This window comes from Mercenaria mercenaria, chromosome 12, assembly GCF_021730395.1.
Source record: "Mercenaria mercenaria strain notata chromosome 12, MADL_Memer_1, whole genome shotgun sequence".
Lineage (NCBI taxonomy): Eukaryota > Metazoa > Mollusca > Bivalvia > Venerida > Veneridae > Mercenaria > Mercenaria mercenaria.
In genome coordinates, this window is record NC_069372.1 from 4367113 (window position 1) to 4388083 (window position 20971).

The following is a 20971-nucleotide window of genomic DNA, read 5'->3' on the forward strand; positions in this document are numbered from 1 at the left end:
ATTATATCATATTCGAAGATATTTTTCATTTTATAACGAGAACAAGTATATATGTTTTAACTAAAGGTTTTGATAGGACTTCGTTTTTAAGATTTGAAAACGGTTTACATAATATTACTACATGCATACTTAAGAAACAACTTTTTTTCAAGTAATATATATTACTAATTTTATAATACATCCGTTTTTATGACTGAAAAAGATTTAGGTAACATATCAGGCATGTAAAATTAAAATTAAAACAAAATATGTTTCAATTATTTGACCTTGACTATAGTTGCTTAACACTATATTGAGTTTCAAGTAACAAATTACGATAGTAACAGAGATATTTGACTTTGTTAAAGGCTTAAATTAAAACTTCCCGAGATTTAAGGGACATATCTCTGTCATACTCCAAAAGATTCTCAATTAAAAAGGGGTATAACTCTGTAAGAGATCCAATTAGAGTTATTATGATGTATACTTGGTTGCAGATAACCATTCTTAATTTCCAGTCAATAGCTTTGATAGCAGCAGTGATAAAAATGTATTTGACTGTATCCTAAACTTTAACAATGGCAATGCCACAATGAGTGCAAATAGCTCTGCTTTTTCTTCAACAAGTTGAGCTGAAAATTTGTGCATAATGTTACAACACTGAAATACCCACAAATGCACATGATATCACAAGTACTATATCAAAAACACCTTTTTAAGTTCTATTAAAAAACTTGCATATGACAGTACTATATCATATATGACAGGCATTTTTTAAATTATATACTATTATATATACATGATTTTACCATGAAAATTTGTGTATAATGTCACAGTACTGAAACACATACAAAAGTATTCGATATTACAAGTACTATTTAAAAAAAACCTTTTTAAGCTCTATTAAAAACTTACATAATATTATGACATTTACTATGTGACAGGCATTTTTTTTTTAAATTGTATAATATTATATATGAATTTACCTGAAAACTTGTGCATAATGTTACAGCACTGAATTACATACAAATGTACGTGATATTACTAGTACTATATAAAAAAAACTTTTTTTAAGTTCTATTATAACACTTACTTATGACAGTACTATATGGCAGGCATTTTTAAATGTTGATATATTATATATACATGATTTTACCTCAACATTTGTGTATAACACAGTACAGCACTTAAATACATACAAATGTACGCGATATTACAAGTACTGTATCAAAAAGCCTTTTTAAGCTCTATTATAAAACTTACATATGACAGTATTATATGACAGGCATTTTTTAAATTGTGTAATATATACATGATTTTATCACAGTACAGCACTTAAATACATACAAATGTACGCGATATTACAAGTACTGTATCAAAAAGCCTTTTTAAGCTCTATTATAAAACTTACATATGACAGTATTATATGACAGGCATTTTTTAAATTGTGTAATATATACATGATTTTATCACAATATATTAAAAAGCTCGATTGTTCAGGCCAAAAATGTATTTTTTGACATCGCTAATTTTACCATTATAATAATACTTTCTACGAGGGTATTACAAAAATTTAATCACCTATTTTTTAACTTAAGAAAGTATGGTCATGATATTTATATTTTAAAGTAATATAAAATATGTCAATAAGAACTTTTTGACTTGACTAGCATAACACTGATATCACAAATGACGTCACATACCTGTCTTAAAACATTGCATATCAATATGGAAAATACTGAAAAATTCAGTTTAAGTTCAGCTTAACAAGGTTTTTAATTAATATCATAAAAAAAGATTGCTATCTTTTGACTTGACTAGCATAACACTGATATCACAAATGACGTCACATACTTGTCTTAAACCATTGCATATCAATATGGAAAATACTGAAAAATTCAGTTTAAGTTCAGCTTAACAAGGTTTTTAATTAATATCATAAAAAAAAGATTGCTATCTACACACATTATTCAAAAATGTATTTATTCAGACATCACAAAAGACGTCACGTACTGTTATGATAATTTGCGTATCAATTTTGGAAATATTTACAGTTTCAATAAACATAACTAGAATTGATATTTTTACCGTTAAAGTGGTAAAGAACTTTGGTCGTGGTAAACATGACACTAACACCGCAAATGACGTCACTTACCGTTGTGAAAATTCGTGTATCAATATAGAACATATTGAAAAACCTCAATATGCATGACTGTATTTGTACATTTTATTGTTAAAGTGATAAAGAATTTTGGACTTGGCAAACAATGTCACTGACATCAAAGACTGACGTCACATACTGTTATGAAAAATTGTCTCTATCACTATGGAAAATACTGAAAAATCTCTTTAAGCACGACTGTAGTTGAAAATTATCCTAGTAGAGTGATAAAGAACATTGGGCGTGGCATACACGTCATTGACATCACAAATGATCACTGACATCAAAGACTGACGTCGCATCCTGTTATGAAAATTTGCCTCTATCACTATGGAAAATACTGAAAAATCTCTTTAAGCACAACTGTAGTTGAAAATTTTCCTAGTAGAGTGATAAAGAACATTGGGCGTGGCATACACGTCATTGACATCACAAATGACGTCACGTACCTTTATGAAAATTTGCATATTAATATGGGAAATATTGAATAGTTTCAGGTTCCATTGAACTTAGCAACGTTTTAATTTAGAAACTAATAATGAATGTTATCTTCATACCTCGTCTAAAGATATGTTTTATCGGGACATCACATATGATGTCACAAACCCTTTAAGAAAGTTCGCATATCAATATGGAAAATATTGAAAAGTTTCAGTTTCTATTGAACTTAACAGAGTTTTTAATTAAGTAATAATTAATGTTATTTGCACATATCGTTCAAAAATATATTTTATTCGGACAGGTAACTCTCTGAGTTTATCTGTATGTTGATTCTGAGCACTCATTGTGCTTTTAACTTGGCAAGCAGGAAAATTTTATCTACAATACCGTATTAACTGTATTTTCATGTCAACATTTACCATGACTTGACTTTACTGATATATACATTGAATTCCAGAAAAGGGCTGCATAAAGGGGTCACACTTTCGGACAGTTCAGCACCTTTAAAAACTCACCATTTTCAAAGAACTGTTACATATTATCTTTGTTTCAATGCTTTGCAATAATGTCCCAGTGCAGAAATTTCACATTTATAACTAGGTTGAACATAGTTTGCAGCAATTGTTTATTTTAATTTCTTTACAAATGATATTTATCTTGGAAGGGAGACAACTATTTGAGAATATTTTAAGTATCCTTCTTACAGAACAGTGTATGGCAGAACATGTAATTGGTCAGGTAGATTGTTGGTAAAGATGTGTGTTTATCAAATATTTCTGTGTTTTGAAGATATACTCCTAAACCTTGAGTGTTTCAGAATCTTTGTCAGTGCCATTAACAACATTTTGCACTGAGGGAAAAAATTGCCCCATATATTTCAGGAGGCATTATTTGAGAATTTAATGACCCTTTGACATGAAGTTCCATTATTATCAAGAAATAAAACAAGGCTTGTTTTTTTCAGTGAAGTACCTGTAGAAAAAAGAAATTTAGAATGGAAAAATAACAAAAGGAAATGAACCTAATTTAAGCTTTATTGTGAAATCTTCTGACAAAGTTTATCTAATATATTGTAATAATAACTTGTCCTACATTAGAACAAAGGTCTGAACTTTGCAAATAATTGCAAAAAAGTAAGCACATACCTGTATTCACCAGCAGAGATGTTTATATCTCACACAACTTACTCATTTAGATATAAGATTATCTGGAGGTTTACAGTATTAGTGTTATATACAAAACTAGCTAAATTTCTAAAATGGACTTGTCTGTCATTCAATTTGCGCAATACCATTTATTATTCAAGTGGGTGTTTACTGAAAATTTACTGACTGAATAGCGAATAGTGCAGACCATGATCAGACTGCACGGATATGCAGGCTGATCTTGGTCTGCACTGGTCACAAAGGCAGAATCACTTTCCACCTTTAATGGCATCAAAGAAATATCAGTTAACTGATTTATGACTGGCCCTTTCCTTGTGAAATTTCATGTATCAGTCTGAACAATGAATCAGTCAATAACCTAGAAACTTATTGAACTTACAGGATACACTTGAATTGATCTCATTTGATCCTCTTGAGAATACGAGATCTTGTGAATTGTCCTAAATATGAGAGTTTCAGATCTGCTTTATTGATACCAAAAAATATATTTCAAAACAGCCATGCATTAACCTATAGCCTGTAAATTTCAAAAATGCTCTGGTCCATATACATTCAATATGGGCAGTACCACTTCTTAATCAAAGGGGTAGTCACTGAAAATTTACTGACTGAATATTGAACAGTGCAGACCATAATCTGCCTGCACAGATCTTGGTCTGCACTGGTCCCAAAGGCAAAATCTCTTGCTGCCAGCTGACTAAAGGTTAATACATATTGATAATTCGTTTGCTTTCTGTGTCTTTCAGACAATCAGTAGAAGCAGTAACAGATCTCGGAAGTCACATGCTGACAGCTCCTCACATGGTTTGAATAGAGGTCAAAGTTCAGACAGTGATAGTGACCATGAAGAGGGCAAGGTTACAACCTTTGAACACGACTTCAACGCAGTTGATATCACAGATGAAAAAGCTTTTGATACAGATTTGGAAGTCGAAGGTATTAATATTTTTTGTTTAAAATTAAGTACATAATCTTGTGGATATTACAGATTGTCTGAACGATTCCACTGACTTAATGTAACAGTGTATAAGTACTTCACTGTTTCTTTGATGTGAATAGCTTTCCAGCTATTTTTACGTAGCAACTAAAAACCTCAAACTTCAGATTCATATCATTTTGGGTAAGAAAAATTTTGTACCATGACAGAAACACTCCAGCAAGTGATAGCTTATTTTAAACTATGAATTTGTTTTGTGGCAGCTATAGGAATTCATGTAGATAGATCTGAGTATTGTTTACTGCATGGAATTGTATATTTTTTGTTGATAACTTGTTTTGTTGTTGATATATTGAACGACATGTAGCAGCCCCTAAGTTACCGCATGTTGTGGATGGAGTACTGGATTTCCAAAGTTTGAGACTTGCATACAGTGAGCAGGCAGCATTGCTTAAAGCTGGTCAAACAGATCTCAGTATGAATAAGTGTTGTAGACTGTGTACATTTTTTTCAGACTGTGTTCATTTTATAGACTGTGTGCATTATATGTGCTTATTATAGACTGTGCGCATTTCATAGACTGTATGTTACCTACACTGTGTAAAATCTGCAGACTGTACAATTAATAGACTTTTTGTATTTTTTAGAAAGTATGAATTTTGTGTACCGATTATGTTTGTTCACTGTGTACAATGTTATTAATAAGTAATCTGTAGACTGACACTATTACTTTGGCCATTTTGTAGACTGTACTTCTTTTGCAGAAAATGTATGTTTGATCTCTACTTTGTAAAGCGCATTAAGAGCTTTATTTATTTTACTTTCAAGTTTCCACATAATAAATTTTATTCAATTTTAAGTTGTATTGTGATGGAACTGTGCAAGACAAATGAAAATGACATTGATGCACTGCAGATCATTACATATATGTATAGATCAAAACAAGAACATACCAGTTTTAACATGGGACCTCCGTGGCCGAGTCGTTAAGGTTGACTGTGAATCACTTGCCCCTCACCGATGTAGGTTAGAGCCTCACTCGGGGCGTTGAATTCTTCATGTGAGGAAGCCATCCTGAGCTGGCTTACGGAAGGTCGGTGGTTTTACCCAAGTGTCCGCTCATGATGAAATAATACACGGAGGGGCACCTGGGGTCTTCCTCCTCCATCTAAGCTGGAAAGTCAGCATAATGACCTATAATTGTGTCGGTGCAAAGTTAAACCCAACAAAAACAACAACAAAACAAAAACAGTTTTAACATTGAAGTCATTGTTATTTTAGATCTTGGGCTTGGGGCAGTTTTAACAATGTAATGAGATAGTTTTGCATTAAGCATTTCCAATGACATTTTCTGATCGAGAGTCCAGGGCTTTATATATTATAGTTTAGTGACCAGTCTGTAAATCCAGGATTTGATTCATTGTCAGTGTAAACTATATGGTCTCCAGTCAATTTCGAAAAAATGGGCTGCCATCTTGAATGGAAACAGACCAAATTATTCTCTGCTGCACAGTCTTGAAATTGAATTGACTAGATATAAGACTGGTCTTCAGAATTTGTTTTATTACAGGACATAAATGTTTTATTGTCAACAACTGAAGAGTTTTTGCATGCATGTTCAAGCATAGTTTGTTTTTTGAAAGTTCAAGTGGGCTTTTTTTGTAATTGTTTAGTCTGCCAATTTGTTTGTTATTTATGCCTGTTCTAACTGTCATCTGTTTTGGTTTCTATCTATTTCTACCAACTTATAAACCGACTGGAACTCTTTTATCCTTAGTAATATTCTCTGATGTATGAATAATATCTGCTGATTATTTTATTGATTCAGAAGGTTTTAAACATTTTGTATAATTTTCTAAATTGTTAGATTTAGTAGGACATTTTCTGGATGGTTCCTATGGTGAGAAATTGCACTGTGTGAATGGGATTAGGGTAAAACCCGGGATTAAGGTCTTCCTATATTATATTCTGTCATCATTTTTTAGCTTATAAAAGAAGTTATTGCCCTTGAAGTAATAGATATAATTTGTGCTTGTTTTGTCATAACTGTTTATTTTGACTTAGCCAATGTTTAGTATGAAGTTTTGTATTTACTTAAGACTGCTCTTTTACCTCACCTGATTGCAGTGCTCAAAGTGAGCGATTGTTTTACCCATGTCTGTCATCTTTATTGTCAATCATTTTAATGTTAACTCTGTAGAGATCACAGTTTCTGCCTAATCTTGAAAATTGGTCAGAATGTTCTCAGACGAGCTAAAGCTGGATCTGAAGTCTTAAACTAGGTCACTAGGTCAAATCATAGAAAAACCTTGTTAAGACTTTAGAAGCCACATTTTCCATGGTGCCTAATCTTTGTAAAACTTTGCTAGAATATTTGTCTTTGTAAAATCTAGGTTAAGATAAATACAAATGTACTGGGTTGCCTTAAACTAGGTCACTAGGTCAAACCCTAGAAAAGCATGTTTAACACTTCAGGCCACATTTTCTACTTAATCACCATAATTCTTTGTTAGACTGTTTGTTCCTATGAAATCAAGGATAATTTCAAAACTTGGTCATCCAAGATCTAAAACTAGGTAAAATCATAGAAAGAACATTTGTCAGAATGTTTGTCTCTGTGAAATCTAGGTCAAGTATGTCGAATCAGGTTGGAAACCATGTATTATAAGATAAAAAACTAGGTTGCTGTGTCAAATAATAGGAAAACATTGTAACACTCTGGAGGCCACATCTTGTACCTGATCTTCATACAACTTTGTTTGTTCCTGTCTATGAAATCTAGGTCAAATTTGAAACTGGATTATCTAAGGTCAAATCCTAGGTTTTTAGGTCAAATCATAGAAATACCTAGCTAAAACTTGAAAGACTTTATTTTTCTTTAGACTTGGTCAGAAAGTTTGTCTATTTAAATTCTAGGTTAATTTTGTAATTGGGTCACTTGAAAAAAAAACTAGGTCACTTGGTTAAATCATTGAAAACCTTGGTTAATGATCTACTTGATTTACATGAAACATGGTCAGAACATTTGTTTTTAATGAAATCTAGTTCAGATTAGATCCTAGGTTGCCTGGTGAGAAATATATGGCCTTCATGGTTCTCCTGTTTATCCTTTTGTTGAAAAGCAGTGGGCAAAAATTGATATGCAATGTAATAAGCTTCAAATATACAACAAGGTGCTTTTGTAATACCACATTATCCTGAATAAAGTTTCTTAGTTAAGCTGGCTGATTATCTAAAGCCTAGAATATTGTTGATACCAGGGTATATGAAAAAGCAGTGTAAGCATAAGAAGAGTTAAGTTAGGCTTCCTGGTTATGTAAGATTCAAGACTTTTGCTGATATCACAAGTTTAAGAAGCATATGTAAACATAAGCTTTCAGTTTTGAATGATCGGTTTTTGCATTTTTTTACTATTAGCAAACATCAAATATTTATGAACATTTTGCCATTATACTAAGTCTTGTTTCTGTATTAGATGTAATGTACAAACAAAATTCCTATTTTGAAATGTTTAATTTTCCAGTCTTGAGGTAGTTCTGTATGTTTGATTGACCGGAATGGATGGTGTGATGTCAGTTTAATACTGGTAAAAGCTAGAATGATGCCCATTATCAGTTATTCCTGTAGGGTACATGTTGATTGGAATGTGCCATATCCCATGTATTTACTGTTAAATTAGTGACCAACAGTAAGCGCAACTGTCCTTTTTTAATTTTGACAATAGATAATTTTTGATGTCAAATAAGTTAAAACGATAACATAAAACAAGCAGCAATCTAAGGATTCCAATAAATTTTAGACAAACCGTGAAAAATTAAGCACATGGACCTATACATTTTAATGTTGGTCATATGATTGAAAATAAGTAAATCTACAATTATGAAAAGTTTCATTAAAATCTGTGCACGGAGGGGCACCTGGGGTCTTCCTCCACCATTAAAGCTGGAAAGTCGCCATATGACCTATCATGTGTCGGTGCGACGTTAAATCCAACAAAAAAAAAAAAAAAAAAAAAATTCATTAAAATCTGTATTGTGGAATTTTTTATGTATGCGAAGATGTCATCTTAAGTGCAATTTTATCATAGAAACTCGTGAAAATTTAGTAAAGGACCAGTATTTTCGTATCAGTTTAGTATAAAATCAAGCACAGGTCCCTTTTCTTTTGGCTAAACAGTAAACTGCGTTCAGTTACAAGTTATTATGATGGTTTAAAAAGAAATGGTTTAATAAAATTTTATATTGTAAAACTGTAATTAATTACTTCAAACATGCAGAACTATCTTAATTACTCAAATCCTACTACTACCAAAATCACCCAAGTAACAGACTTACTTGGAACCCTATGTACAGTCAAACCTGTATTAAGCAGGCAACCAAGGGAGGGACACTATCGGGCTGCTCAAGGCAGGTTGATATCAGAACAGAAATTCAATCTGGGAAGTTAGCTGATTGTCAGCTTTTAAGGCGGTTTACTGCTTAGGGAGGTACAACCATTTATTTAGCTGAATATACCTTGTAGACCCCCATATTGTATACATGTGTATTTAGTTCCTATTAAGTTAATTATGTACTAGCAGTAGGTACATTACCATGTTCTTTGACTTGAAGTGGCTATACCTCCGAATGTACATCAGTATTTTTCTAAGTTGTCAAAATGACGATAAAATTTCAAAAAGGATAAATCAGTAATTTTGCAATTTGTGCAATATTTGGATGGTTTAAAACACAGCTACATTAATTTTCTTAAATTTCCATCCAATATTTAACCTGTGATTAACACAGCAGATAGGTACTATATTTATATTTTGCAAGATTTAAGTGTTTTATAGAAGAATTCTGTTGGTAATCACAAAATCAGTTTGTTCATATTTTTCATTTATAATTACTTACAAATAAAAGTTGCATCCAAATGTTAGAAAAGAAAGAAACCATCATCTGGAGGCACACCCCTTTATGTTTATATCCTAACTGTATTTTTATTTTTCCTCTAGATGCTCATCAGAGAATAGCACATTTGCTAACTTCAGGTAGATGTGCACTGCACATTTAATTTCCCATTCATTTTGTAGATATATTTTTAACTTATGCACCAATTTTAGCTTGTTCACTTAGGGTTTTTTTTTGGTATACTTCTTTTTTTTTTCTTGCACAATATTGTTTTATTTGTATTAGAAATGCACATACTTGTACATCAAATATTTTCAGGGTTTTTTTATGCGGTTGAATTTAAGGTATACTGGAAAATGACTTAATTGGTTAAAGTGTATTCTTTAAGTTTATGTCTTTTACACTTACACTGGTACATATTGATTATTAAAATGTTTTCTAACTGGATTGTTACCTTGGTAGATAAAGCACAGGACTTTGATCCTGGATCAGGCAAACAGTTTCAGTGACAAATTGACAGGTTACTCCTCGTTACCTTAGTAGTTAAAGCATTTGACTTTGATCTTAAATCAGGCAAATAATTTCAGTGACAAGTTAGACAGGTTACTCCCAGTTATCTCAGTAGTTAAAGTACAGGACTTTGATCTTGGATCAGGCAAACATTTTCAGTGACAAATTGACAGGTTACTCCCAGTTATCTCAGTAGTTAAAGTACAGGACTTTGATCTTGGATCAGGCAAACATTTTCAGTGACAAATTGACAGGTTACTCCCAGTTATCTCAGTAGTTAAAGCATGGGACTTTGATCTTGGATCAGACAAACTTGGATCAGGCAAACATTTTCAGTGACATATTGACAGGTTACTCCCAGTTATCTCAGTAGTTAAAGCATGGGACTTTGATCTTGGATCAGACAAACATTTTCAGTGACAAATTGACAGGTTACTCCCAGTTATCTCAGTAGTTAAAGTACAGGACTTTGATCTTGGATCAGGCAAATATTTTCAGTGACAAATTGACAGGTTACTCCCAGTTATCTCAGTAGTTAAAGCATGGGACTTTGATCTTGGATCAGGCAAACATTTTCAGTGACAAATCGACAGGTTACTCCCAGTTATCTTAGTAGTTAAAGTACAGGACTTTGATCTTGGATCAGACAAACATTTTCAGTGACAAATCGACAGGTTACTCCCAGTTATCTCAGTAGTTAAAGCACGGGACTTTGATCTTGGATCAGACAAACATTTTCAGTGACAAATTGACAGGTTACTCCCAGTTATCTCAGTAGTTAAAGTACAGGACTTTGATCTTGGATCAGGCAAACATTTTCAGTGACAAATTGACAGGTTACTCCCGGCAAACATTTTCAGTGACAAATTGACAGGTTTCTCCCAGTTATCTCAGTAGTTAAAGTACAGGACTTTGATCTTGGATCAGGCAAACATTTTCAGTGACAAATTGATAGGTTACTCCCAGTTATCTCAGTAGTTAAAGCATGGGACTTTTATCTCTGATCAGGCAAACATTTTCAGTGACAAATTGACAGGTTACTCCCAGTCCTCTGAGTTAGTTAAAAATGCCTATGAAATAATATATCCCAAGCAGTGATTTGTTGCTGAGTAAAATCGTTGTTTGGAGTTCAGATGGGAAGGAATTATTTCATGAGGACACAGGAGTGCATGTGAACGACAAACAATGATTTTAGTCAAGAGAAAAAAATCACTATTTGAGATATGTCATTGCAATTCTAACATGATATCAAGGATTATTATCTACATCCTTGGTGATATCCACAGAATAATAGCCTGTTTTATATGGATTTCTTTTCTAGCACGCCCCTATGACGTTCAGACACTGTGATGTAATTATTGTACCCCCCGACAACAAAGTTGTAAGGGGGGGGGGGTATACTGGTTTCAGGTTTTCTGTCTGTCTGTCTGTCCGTCCGTCTGTCTGTCTGTCCGTAGACACAATCTTGTGTGCACCATCTCTTCTCATCCCCTTGACACAATTTAATGAAACTTCACATAAGTGATCAGTAACAACAGTAGTTGTGCATGGGGCATGTTAGGTTCTTTCAGAAAAAACTTTTGCAGAGTTACAGGACTTTGTTTTTTGTCACTATACTATATACATAGACACAATCTTGTGCGCACCATCTCTCCTCATCCCCTTGACATAATTTAATGAAACTTCACACAAGTGATCAGTAACAACAGTAGTTGTGCATGGGGCATGTTAGGTTCTTTCAGATAAAAAAATTGCAGAGTTACGGGACTTTGTTTTTTGTTACTATACTATATACATAGACACAATCTTGTGCGCACCATCTCTCCTCATCCCCTTGACACAATTTAATGAAACTTCACACAAGTGATCAGTAACAACAGTAGTTGTGCATGGGGCATGTTAGGTCCTTTCAGAAAAAAAATTTGCAGAGTTACAGGACTTTGTTTTTTGTTACTATACTATGTACATAGATGCAATCTTGTGCGCACCATCTCTCCTCATCCCATTGACACAATATAATGAAACTTCACACAAGTGATCAGTAACAACAGTACTTGTGCATGGGGCATGTTAGGTTGTTTCAACGACAAAAATTGCAGAGTTATGGGACTTTGTTTCTTGTTCACATACTATGTACATGGGTGGTTTTCAAAATAATGAAGCAAAAGTGTGACATAGGGGTTGAAAATTCAAACTTATTTTTTAGGGTGGTCACCTATTTTTTATGATAGCAAATACTTCAAATTTGAAGGAAATAACTCTCGGAAAGTGTTGAGAAATGCCAATAAGAAAATATTTCAGCCTTTAATTCGAAAGTTCAGTGAATTTCCCGTAAGATGGGTGATAAATGTTGCAGTGTTTTATGACAAGGAAATATGTATAACAGTAATTTTTTAAACATAAATGATAAGTATGGGTGTATGTGTATGGTTTGAAACTTATTTACTCATATGTTTGTGGACATTGGTTTTTAAAATCACAATTTCTGCACAAATCTGACATGAAAATAAAACTTTACCTAGAAAAGTTGTTGCTAAATGCAAAATAACTAACATATAATTATAAAACCTATTTTTTTCTCTCACTTTGCATGTTTGTAAACCACATGCCAAATTTCAAGAATGTCCAGTAATTCTAATTTCTAGAATTGTCAACTCAAAATTGAGTTATTGTACAGATGCACAGGGGACACATACTGAAGATCAGTGTAATATTCATCCATTATTAGTTTTCTATTCATAAAAAGACTAATGGTGATCAACTTTAGACAAATACCATTAAAAAATTAATTTATTCCACAAAATAACTACAAAATTGAAAATTTTCACTACAAAAACATGAAAATTCAACTGAATGTAATGCTTTAAATGAAAAAATAAGTGACTTTATACATAACTAATACACTGAGATCATTTAGTTTACATGCAATGCTTATTCATAGTAGAAAAATGACAAAATGCCATGCATGATAAAATGGAATAGTAAAATTCATACATACTTTATAATGTTACTAAAAAGGGTGCACAGGGGACAAATTGTATCAAAATATTTATTCATAGAATATGTTCATGGTAAGTAAAATTCTTTTAACTACACAATATTTACTAGTGAACATTACATATTTAGGTAAACTTAGAGCTTAAGAAGCAATAAAATTGATGTTTCCACTTTTAAACTTGAAAATTGGCAACTTCAGAAATAAATGCAAACAATGAATTTTAAATTGTCCAGGGTTTCTTATATAATGCTAAATTATCAAGTAATGCCTAAATTTTGCTTTCACACTGCTAAGAATACAGAACTGCCACCACAAATTACAGTAATGCTATGAAAATTGATATATGTCAAAAAAGGGTGCACAGGGGACATCACTTTTGGCTCTGTGAATATTTAACAGTCAGTAATATGTGAAGTTGAATGCTGCTTTTGTATCTGTTGTAACTCCCTTTCAAGGAAAATAAAGTAAAATCCCATTTTATTTAAAGAATATAAGAAATCTGACACTTAACAACTAAAAAGGTGCACAGGGGACAGTTTTAGGTGTATAGACATCCATCAAGTTTCTGAGAAAGTTGATTTATTAAAGAAAAAAAATCATACTGTGTCTTCACAGCTGAAGGGATAAGGATCTTAGAAAAACATTAAGACTTTAGAAAAGTAATAGGGTTATGAAATTGTAGTGTTCAACATTTAAATTTTGTATTTTTTTCACTATTTTTTGTGAAGGGGGTTCCATCACAAGATGTGAAATATTGGTAACAATAAGATGTCGGTAATGAAAAGAAGTATTTTATTTAAATGTGCAGAGTTTAAGTTATACAAAAAAGCCAAAGCTGTAACAATAAAGCATGGTTTTAAAAAGTAAGCCACAGTTCAAAACTATACTTCATGTAAAATGTCACACTTTTTTGGGTGCACAGGGGACAAAATTAGCTATATAATTTAAAATAACTTTAAAACTGTTTGATTCATTAAGCTGAAATCGCACACATTTATTGACTACATTGATTTGGATATAATTTGCCCCAAAATGCATTCTAAAACTAAACTGAATTAAAGTAAGGTGAGAGAAAAGAAAAAGCTTCATTATTTTGAAAACCACCCACATACAGTCTGCATATGCAATCTTGTGCGCGCCTAATCTTCCGAACCCTTGCACACAATTTAATGAAACTTCACACAAGTGATCAGTATCAACTCTAGTTGTGCATGGTGCATGTTACGTTCTTTCAGATAAATTTTCTGCATAGTTATGGGACTTTGTTTTTTGTTACTATACTGTATACATACAGTCTATATACATACAGTCCACATAATTATGCAATCTTGTGTGCGTCAAATTGCAATGTACTGTGTCAGTGCATGTGGGGGGTACATTCATCACCTTTAGTGATAGCTCTAGTTGTTATATACAGACAGTGATTTTGTTGTGTAATAACACAGTTTCAGTCTTCTTTGCTTCATAGAAAAATATACAGGGTTGTGTTAGAAATTTGAATTACAAAACCTATTATCTTGTACTTTTGTAAAGGTGTTTCTTCAACTTCTGTTTGCAGTATGTTGGGGGCACATTTAATTGTTTTATATTTGTATTGTCAGTACTTATTTTTACAGTACTCACAAACATTTAAGCAATAGATATTGAAAGCACTTATAAAAGTCTTTTCATTTTGATTGATCACCTTTTATATTGACATATATACTGTCTGAACAGAGTTTGCATGTTTGTATTCAATATGATATAAAAACATAATACAGAGGTGGGTGAGTCAGTCAGAAATTCTGTTATGATAATTACAATTTTTATAAAGACATGCTCAGTTTGCATTTCGTGGAAGTATCCTAATTATAGAGACTATGTTGAAATTAACTTCTGCATTGTTAAATGATAATATTACCGGTAAATGTACCATTTAGTACATAATATTGAAGTTTTGGTGATATTTTACTCATTTTATGTTTTTAGATCAATCAACAACATATGATCATACGGGAAAGACTGCGTACATTGACACTTGTAAGAAGCTTGGTGTTGTTCCGGCCTCATACTTTCTACGGCACATGCAGGATAGACATTTAAACATGAGACATCATGGTCTAGGTCCAGCGGGAATGAGGGCTCTAGCGGAATCATTATCAGTAAGTTAAATAGGTGTTGTAGAGGATCATGTATAAAAAAACTTTCTATCTTGTATCATAGATTGTATGTAAATTTTGGCTGAAATTTCGGGAGAGAGTTATGTTTCTAGGTATACTGACACTCAAGATATTGGGATTGTGTAAGATATAATTCCTGTTGCTTTTAACATATTATATGTTACCATTTTGCCAAATCCAGAAACATGAGAATTCTACTTAAAGGCAAGTACTTCCATGTTATTGAAACGAGTAGAAAGCAATTTATGTGTAAATGTATTTATTTATATATTTGATATTTAGCTTATGCAATGTAGATCTAGACCTAATTATGTTTAATTTCAGTCAAATACGAGTGTGTTGGAATTAGATCTCAGTGACAACTGGTTGGGTGCTCAAGGAGGGTTGGCTGTTTGTGAAATGCTCAAAGATAATTGTTTTATAACGGAATTGGTAAGTCATACTAATTAATTCAACTGCCTTCAGTGTTTTTACATGGGGTAAGATCTTGGTAACAACTGGTTGAGTACTCAGGACAGTTTTACCATTTTTGAAATGCTCAGAAGATCAAAGAGCTGGTATTAAAGCTGTTTATAGTGAACTATATATAAGAACTACATTATATTTGTTATACAAAGCTTGTTGGTCTCGGGAGGTAAATATTTTATGAATTTTATTTAAATGAATGGAAAATATCTGTCTTTATGGAAAGGTGTTTGCTGTTTGGAGATGTGATAAACAGAGGCTATACTGTATCAAATTCTTCGAAATCCTCTCAGAGGGCTTTTTAAGTTGCTGACTTCAAACCACATACTAGTCAAAACTGTGAGCTTAAGCCTTGCAAGGGATCTAATTATTTCATTCAAGGAAGTCATCTGTATTGCTTATAGAAGGTTATTGGTCATACCAAGCTTGACTGTGCCTCAGTTGGTCATACCAAGCTTGACTGTGCCTCAGTTGGTCATACCAAGCTTGACTGTGCCTCAGTTGGTCATACCAAGCTTGACTGTGCCTCAGTTGGTCATACCAAGCTTGACTGTGCCTCAGATAATGCCTTTAGGGCACTTCAGGTCTTGTTTAATGCTGTGTCATTTAAATATTGAGATCCACCAGTTGTGAATGATTTCCAAATGGGTTACAGGGTAATAATAAACTTGCATTTTAAACTGTTTTGATGTTTATTTCAGAATCTGTCAGATAACAGACTTGGTACTGGTTGTGCTCCACATCTAGCTCAGATTATGCAACAAAATGTCACACTAACACATGTAACACTCTCAGGTAAGTAAATGTTCAAAATCGTATGGTATGCAGAATTTTCAATTTGACAAATATTTGTCATTAAGAACGTCACGTCACTTGCTTCAGTGATCAGTATTTCCCCAGTTATGGTCTCACAGATTAGAATCTTTCAACAATCTTATTTTCCTTTTCTCAACAGCTATCTTGCTAGTCTAAAATTCACTATCTGTCTTATTGGTCTTGACCTCACCATATATCTTGACAGGCAGACAGGGTGAATCTCACTATAGCTACCTTAATGTTCCTGAGCTCACCAAATATTAATGTTCTTGATCTCACCAGCTTTCTTTCCAATCTGAATTTCACTAGCTACTAAAATGTGCTTGATCTCATCAAATATCTCGCCAGTCTGTGCCTCATTAGCTACCTTAATGAGCTTATTCTCACCAGATATTTCACCAATATAAATCTCACTAGCTATCTTAGTGTTCTTGGTCTGACCAGTTATCTCCCAAATCTTAATCTCACTATAAACCAAGCTGTTTATGATTTTACTAGATATCAAGATCAAAGTGCTAATCAAAATCGCACTAGCTGCCAAAATGTACTTGATCTTATCAAATATCTCAAAAGTCCAAATCTCACTAGCGACCAAAATGTACTTGATCTCATCAGATATCTCAGCAGTGTTAATCTCACTAGCTACCAAAATGCTCATGGTTGTACCAACTGTCTCACCAGTCTGAACATTACCAACTGTCAGATATTTTGGTCCTATAATTTTGTTTCAGAATGTCACTAGCTGTCATATTGTTGATGAGTGTACCATCCAGCTTAGCACTCCAAATATCACCAATAACAATAAGTTCCGAACAATCAGAATAGTTTCCAATGTCTCACCAGCCAAGACCATGCTTAAGCAACCTTGGGACCACTGGCTCTTTCAACTGACAGATCTGTTGTGGTATTGCCAAATGTCTCATCACTTTTGATTGAATCTTCTGTCTTCCCAATCTGTGAAACCAATCTTTATCTCTCTAGAAAAATTGCCTCACCACCATCTTTTTAAGCTTTCCTACAACTATTTCAATTCAGTATTCTTGTGTAGATGATACAAGTCACAAAGGTCATTATTTTACAAATTATAATTTCAGGGAATGAATTTGATGACCATTCTGCTCCATATTTTGCGGAGGCCATTTTGGTAAGATACTTCTAACCATGTATAAATATTTCCCAAAAATGTTTTTTTTAAGTGAATATAAACTATAAATTCAACTTATAATGAATGAAATGTAATAATCATGGCATTGTTGTAGTGCTGGTATTCAATTATTGCTTTAATTAACACATAAATATTTTTTTTTTTGAAAATGAAGGTTTAGGAGGAGGTTGTGGCATTACAGGGAGTCCAATGCTGTCCCCACTAAGCACCCATTTTGCCTACCTTAATATACGAATAATTAAACAGTACTTTTTTACATGACCTTTTCAAAGTATTCTAGGGTAAAGAAGTTTTAAACCTTTAGCCCGCTGGCGGCAGATGATTTGTTTTTGCCACCAGTGCAGACCAAGATCAGCCTGCACATCCGTGCAGTCTGATCATGGTCTGCACAGTTCGCTATTCAGTCAGTAAATTTTCAGTGAACACCCCTACAAATAGTAAATGGTATTGCCCAAATTGAATGATGGACCAGTCCATTTTAGAAATTTAGCAGGGTAAAGTTTAATTTGCATATTAATATTGTTTCTTTTCTTTATTATTTGTTGTCTTGTACTTTTCTGGAATTAACATTTTTGTTGTTGTTGTTTTCTTTTTCAGAACACAACGAAAGTTCTGTATTTAAATCTAAGTCATAATAGTTTTGGTGATGTATCAGGAACCATATTGGGACCAGCTATAGCTGATAATAGCTGTATAAAGGAACTGGACTTGTCCTGGAACTGTATACGGAGAAAAGGGGCTGTTGCCATCACACAAGGCGTTAAGGTAATGTAAAAATAAACTGCTGTGACAATCTAAATAAGGAAATTGAATGGACTAAGATATTTTTTATGCCTCATCAATGAGAGGTGATAAGGATTTAACTGTTGTCAGTACATTTGTAGACTCAAATTTAAAATCTTAAAAATTTATCTTTCAGTGTTACCATATTTTCTGGTCCTATGAGATCTTGGAGAACATTCAATTTCACTAAATAGAATTGCACCTTAGCCGGTGCTAGGGATAGTGAGGAATTTTTAGTTTCACATTTCATTACCTCTAATGAACAGACACATTCAATCTTTGCCTGTTATTATGTTGCTTGGTTGCGTTTTATGCTTCCAAAGGATCTTTTCACAGATTTTATTGATGGAATACTTTCTAACTTCTACCAGCGATTAATGGTTTCATGAATATATATTTTTTAACATTTTGAAAAACTTTCTAACTCCTTTTAGCTATAATTGAAGCCTAAGCTTCAGTATTTTTCCATGCCATCATTTTGGCAGCTTTTTGCAAGTTTGTTCCCAGTTAAATGTTCATTAAAATTTGATATATTTTCAGTTTTACTCAAATGTTCATGGCCATTTATAAGTAAGAATGAGAATGTGGAAGCTCTGCATTGATAAATGTACACTTGTTCTTTCACTGATAAACTTTGCCCTCCTTAACACACAGGGTCACTACCCTGACTCATAGTATCTCCTTTCCTGGACTCTTTCATATTTCTGAATGCAAATTTAATAACCTTTTAATGTTTCAAACCAACAGTTTAACAGTTTTCATACTTAGTGCATTTTGTTTAGAATATATATTGTACATATTCATGACTATTAGGAAAAAATATTTATGAATGAAATTGTAAATATTGTTTTTGAGCACATTGTATAAGTAAATATGACATTTATAATGTATTTTCAGAACAATATATTTATGAAGAAGATTGACCTGTCTTGGAATGGGTTTGGTTTAGAGGGAGCAATAGGTCTTCAAGATGCATTGAAAGGAAACTCTGTTTTAGAAGAATTAGACATATCGTAAGATTGCCTTTCTTGGTTAAACTTAAATCTGATACCCCAAAGTCTGTTATAATAATAATGAATGCCTTGCCAGCCAGTAGTCAAAGCTATTGATAATGGTCTGCTTGAGCAATAGTTTTGACTATTTACTTACAAACCACTTTCTGACCTCAAGCAATAGTTTTGACTATTGACTTTCAAACCACTTTCGGACCTCGGGCAATAGTTTGACTATTGACTGGCAAGCCATTCACAAAGTATTTTATCAATTTTTTTTTACTTTAACTCATTAAAAATTTGATTGTTTTCTTCCAAAAATTTGTCTAAGCAGAGAGTTTTAATTTCTATCTCATTTTATGATAATTAACCTTTCAGAAACAATCGTATCACAGCTGAAGGTGCAGTTATTATTGGAAAAGGGTTATCAGTCAACGAAACGCTTACTACTTTAAAGGTATAGTTTACTCTCAGAAAAGGTCAGGTATGAATACCTCTAAAAAGTGATAGTCTGCGAGAAATCTTATAGGAGGGTATTTCCAAAATGCAGCACAGCATAAACAGATTTACTGGGAGTGTATTTTTGTACTGAATTCAGCTAGAGGCTAATTTTTCTTACCATTGTTGAGTTTGTTTTATTTTTACATTTGATTAGAAGGTAAATTTTAGTCAAAACTTATTACTTTAACCAATGAAAAATGGTGGCATAGAGATTTAACATGACTGCCAGATGGCAGAATTAGCACTGTTGTGAATATGAAATAGTTTGGTCAAACCTACATCATATTCAAAACTGTGCTGCAGACCAACTGACTAATACATGTATGTTACACAATTTTGGTATTCAGTTCAAATATTTATTGTGCATTTTAAATTCTGAATAAAGACCTCTTCAGATAAAGACCTTTTTTTGGTCTCCAAAGCTGGGTCTTTGTAAGACAAGATCTTTATATACAGGTTTGGCCATACAGTCAAACCTGTATTAACCCTTACCATGCTGAACACAATTGATTCTGCCTTTGCAACCAGGGCCCAGTTGTTCAAAAGTTTAACAGGTGATTAAGCTAACGGTTGATTAACGTTTAGGGATATATTTGGACATGTTAGAAAACTTAGAGAAGCAAATGCTAAAGGTAAGGATGTTGACCACAGAAAAGTCGTTACAGTTAAATCAAAACAGCATACTAGTGTTTCCCGCCAAGACTAATATATTGAACCAAAACCTAACCGACCGTTAGTTTAACAGCCTGTTAAAGTTTTGAACAACTTGGCCCAGTGTAGATCATGATCAGCCTTTACATCTGTGCAGTCTGATCATGATCTGCACTGTTCGCCATTCAGTCAGTATCTTTTTGGTAAGCTCCCCTTTTAACAGTTAATGGTACTGTCCAAATTGAAAGATGGACAAGTCCTTTATAGAAATTTAGCAGGGTAATGGTTAATAAGGGCTTGATCTTTTTCTTTTATAATTGCACAAGTTTCTATCTCACCTGTCATTTACATTGTTTCT

The 20971-nt window shown here is 33.0% G+C and overlaps 1 protein-coding gene across 8 annotated transcripts in view; it reads left to right on the forward strand.

Moving 5' to 3' along the window:
• The window catches only part of LOC123535484 (leucine-rich repeat-containing protein 74B-like), a 74041-nt gene that overhangs the window by 41321 nt on the left and 11749 nt on the right, over positions 1-20971 (forward strand). For 7 of the 8 annotated variants that reach the window (XM_053519017.1, XM_045318191.2, XM_053519018.1 and 4 more), the window contains 10 exons: positions 4494-4683; positions 6552-6584; positions 9678-9713; positions 15050-15222; positions 15565-15672; positions 16407-16500; positions 17616-17665; positions 18284-18451; positions 19367-19482; positions 19840-19918. In XM_053519017.1, the coding sequence (XP_053374992.1) occupies positions 4494-4683; positions 6552-6584; positions 9678-9713; positions 15050-15222; positions 15565-15672; positions 16407-16500; positions 17616-17665; positions 18284-18451; positions 19367-19482; positions 19840-19918 (1047 nt within the window). The remainder of the gene's footprint in view (positions 1-4493; positions 4684-6551; positions 6585-9677; positions 9714-15049; positions 15223-15564; positions 15673-16406; positions 16501-17615; positions 17666-18283; positions 18452-19366; positions 19483-19839; positions 19919-20971) is intronic. The other variant, XM_053519019.1, reaches the window with a different exon arrangement.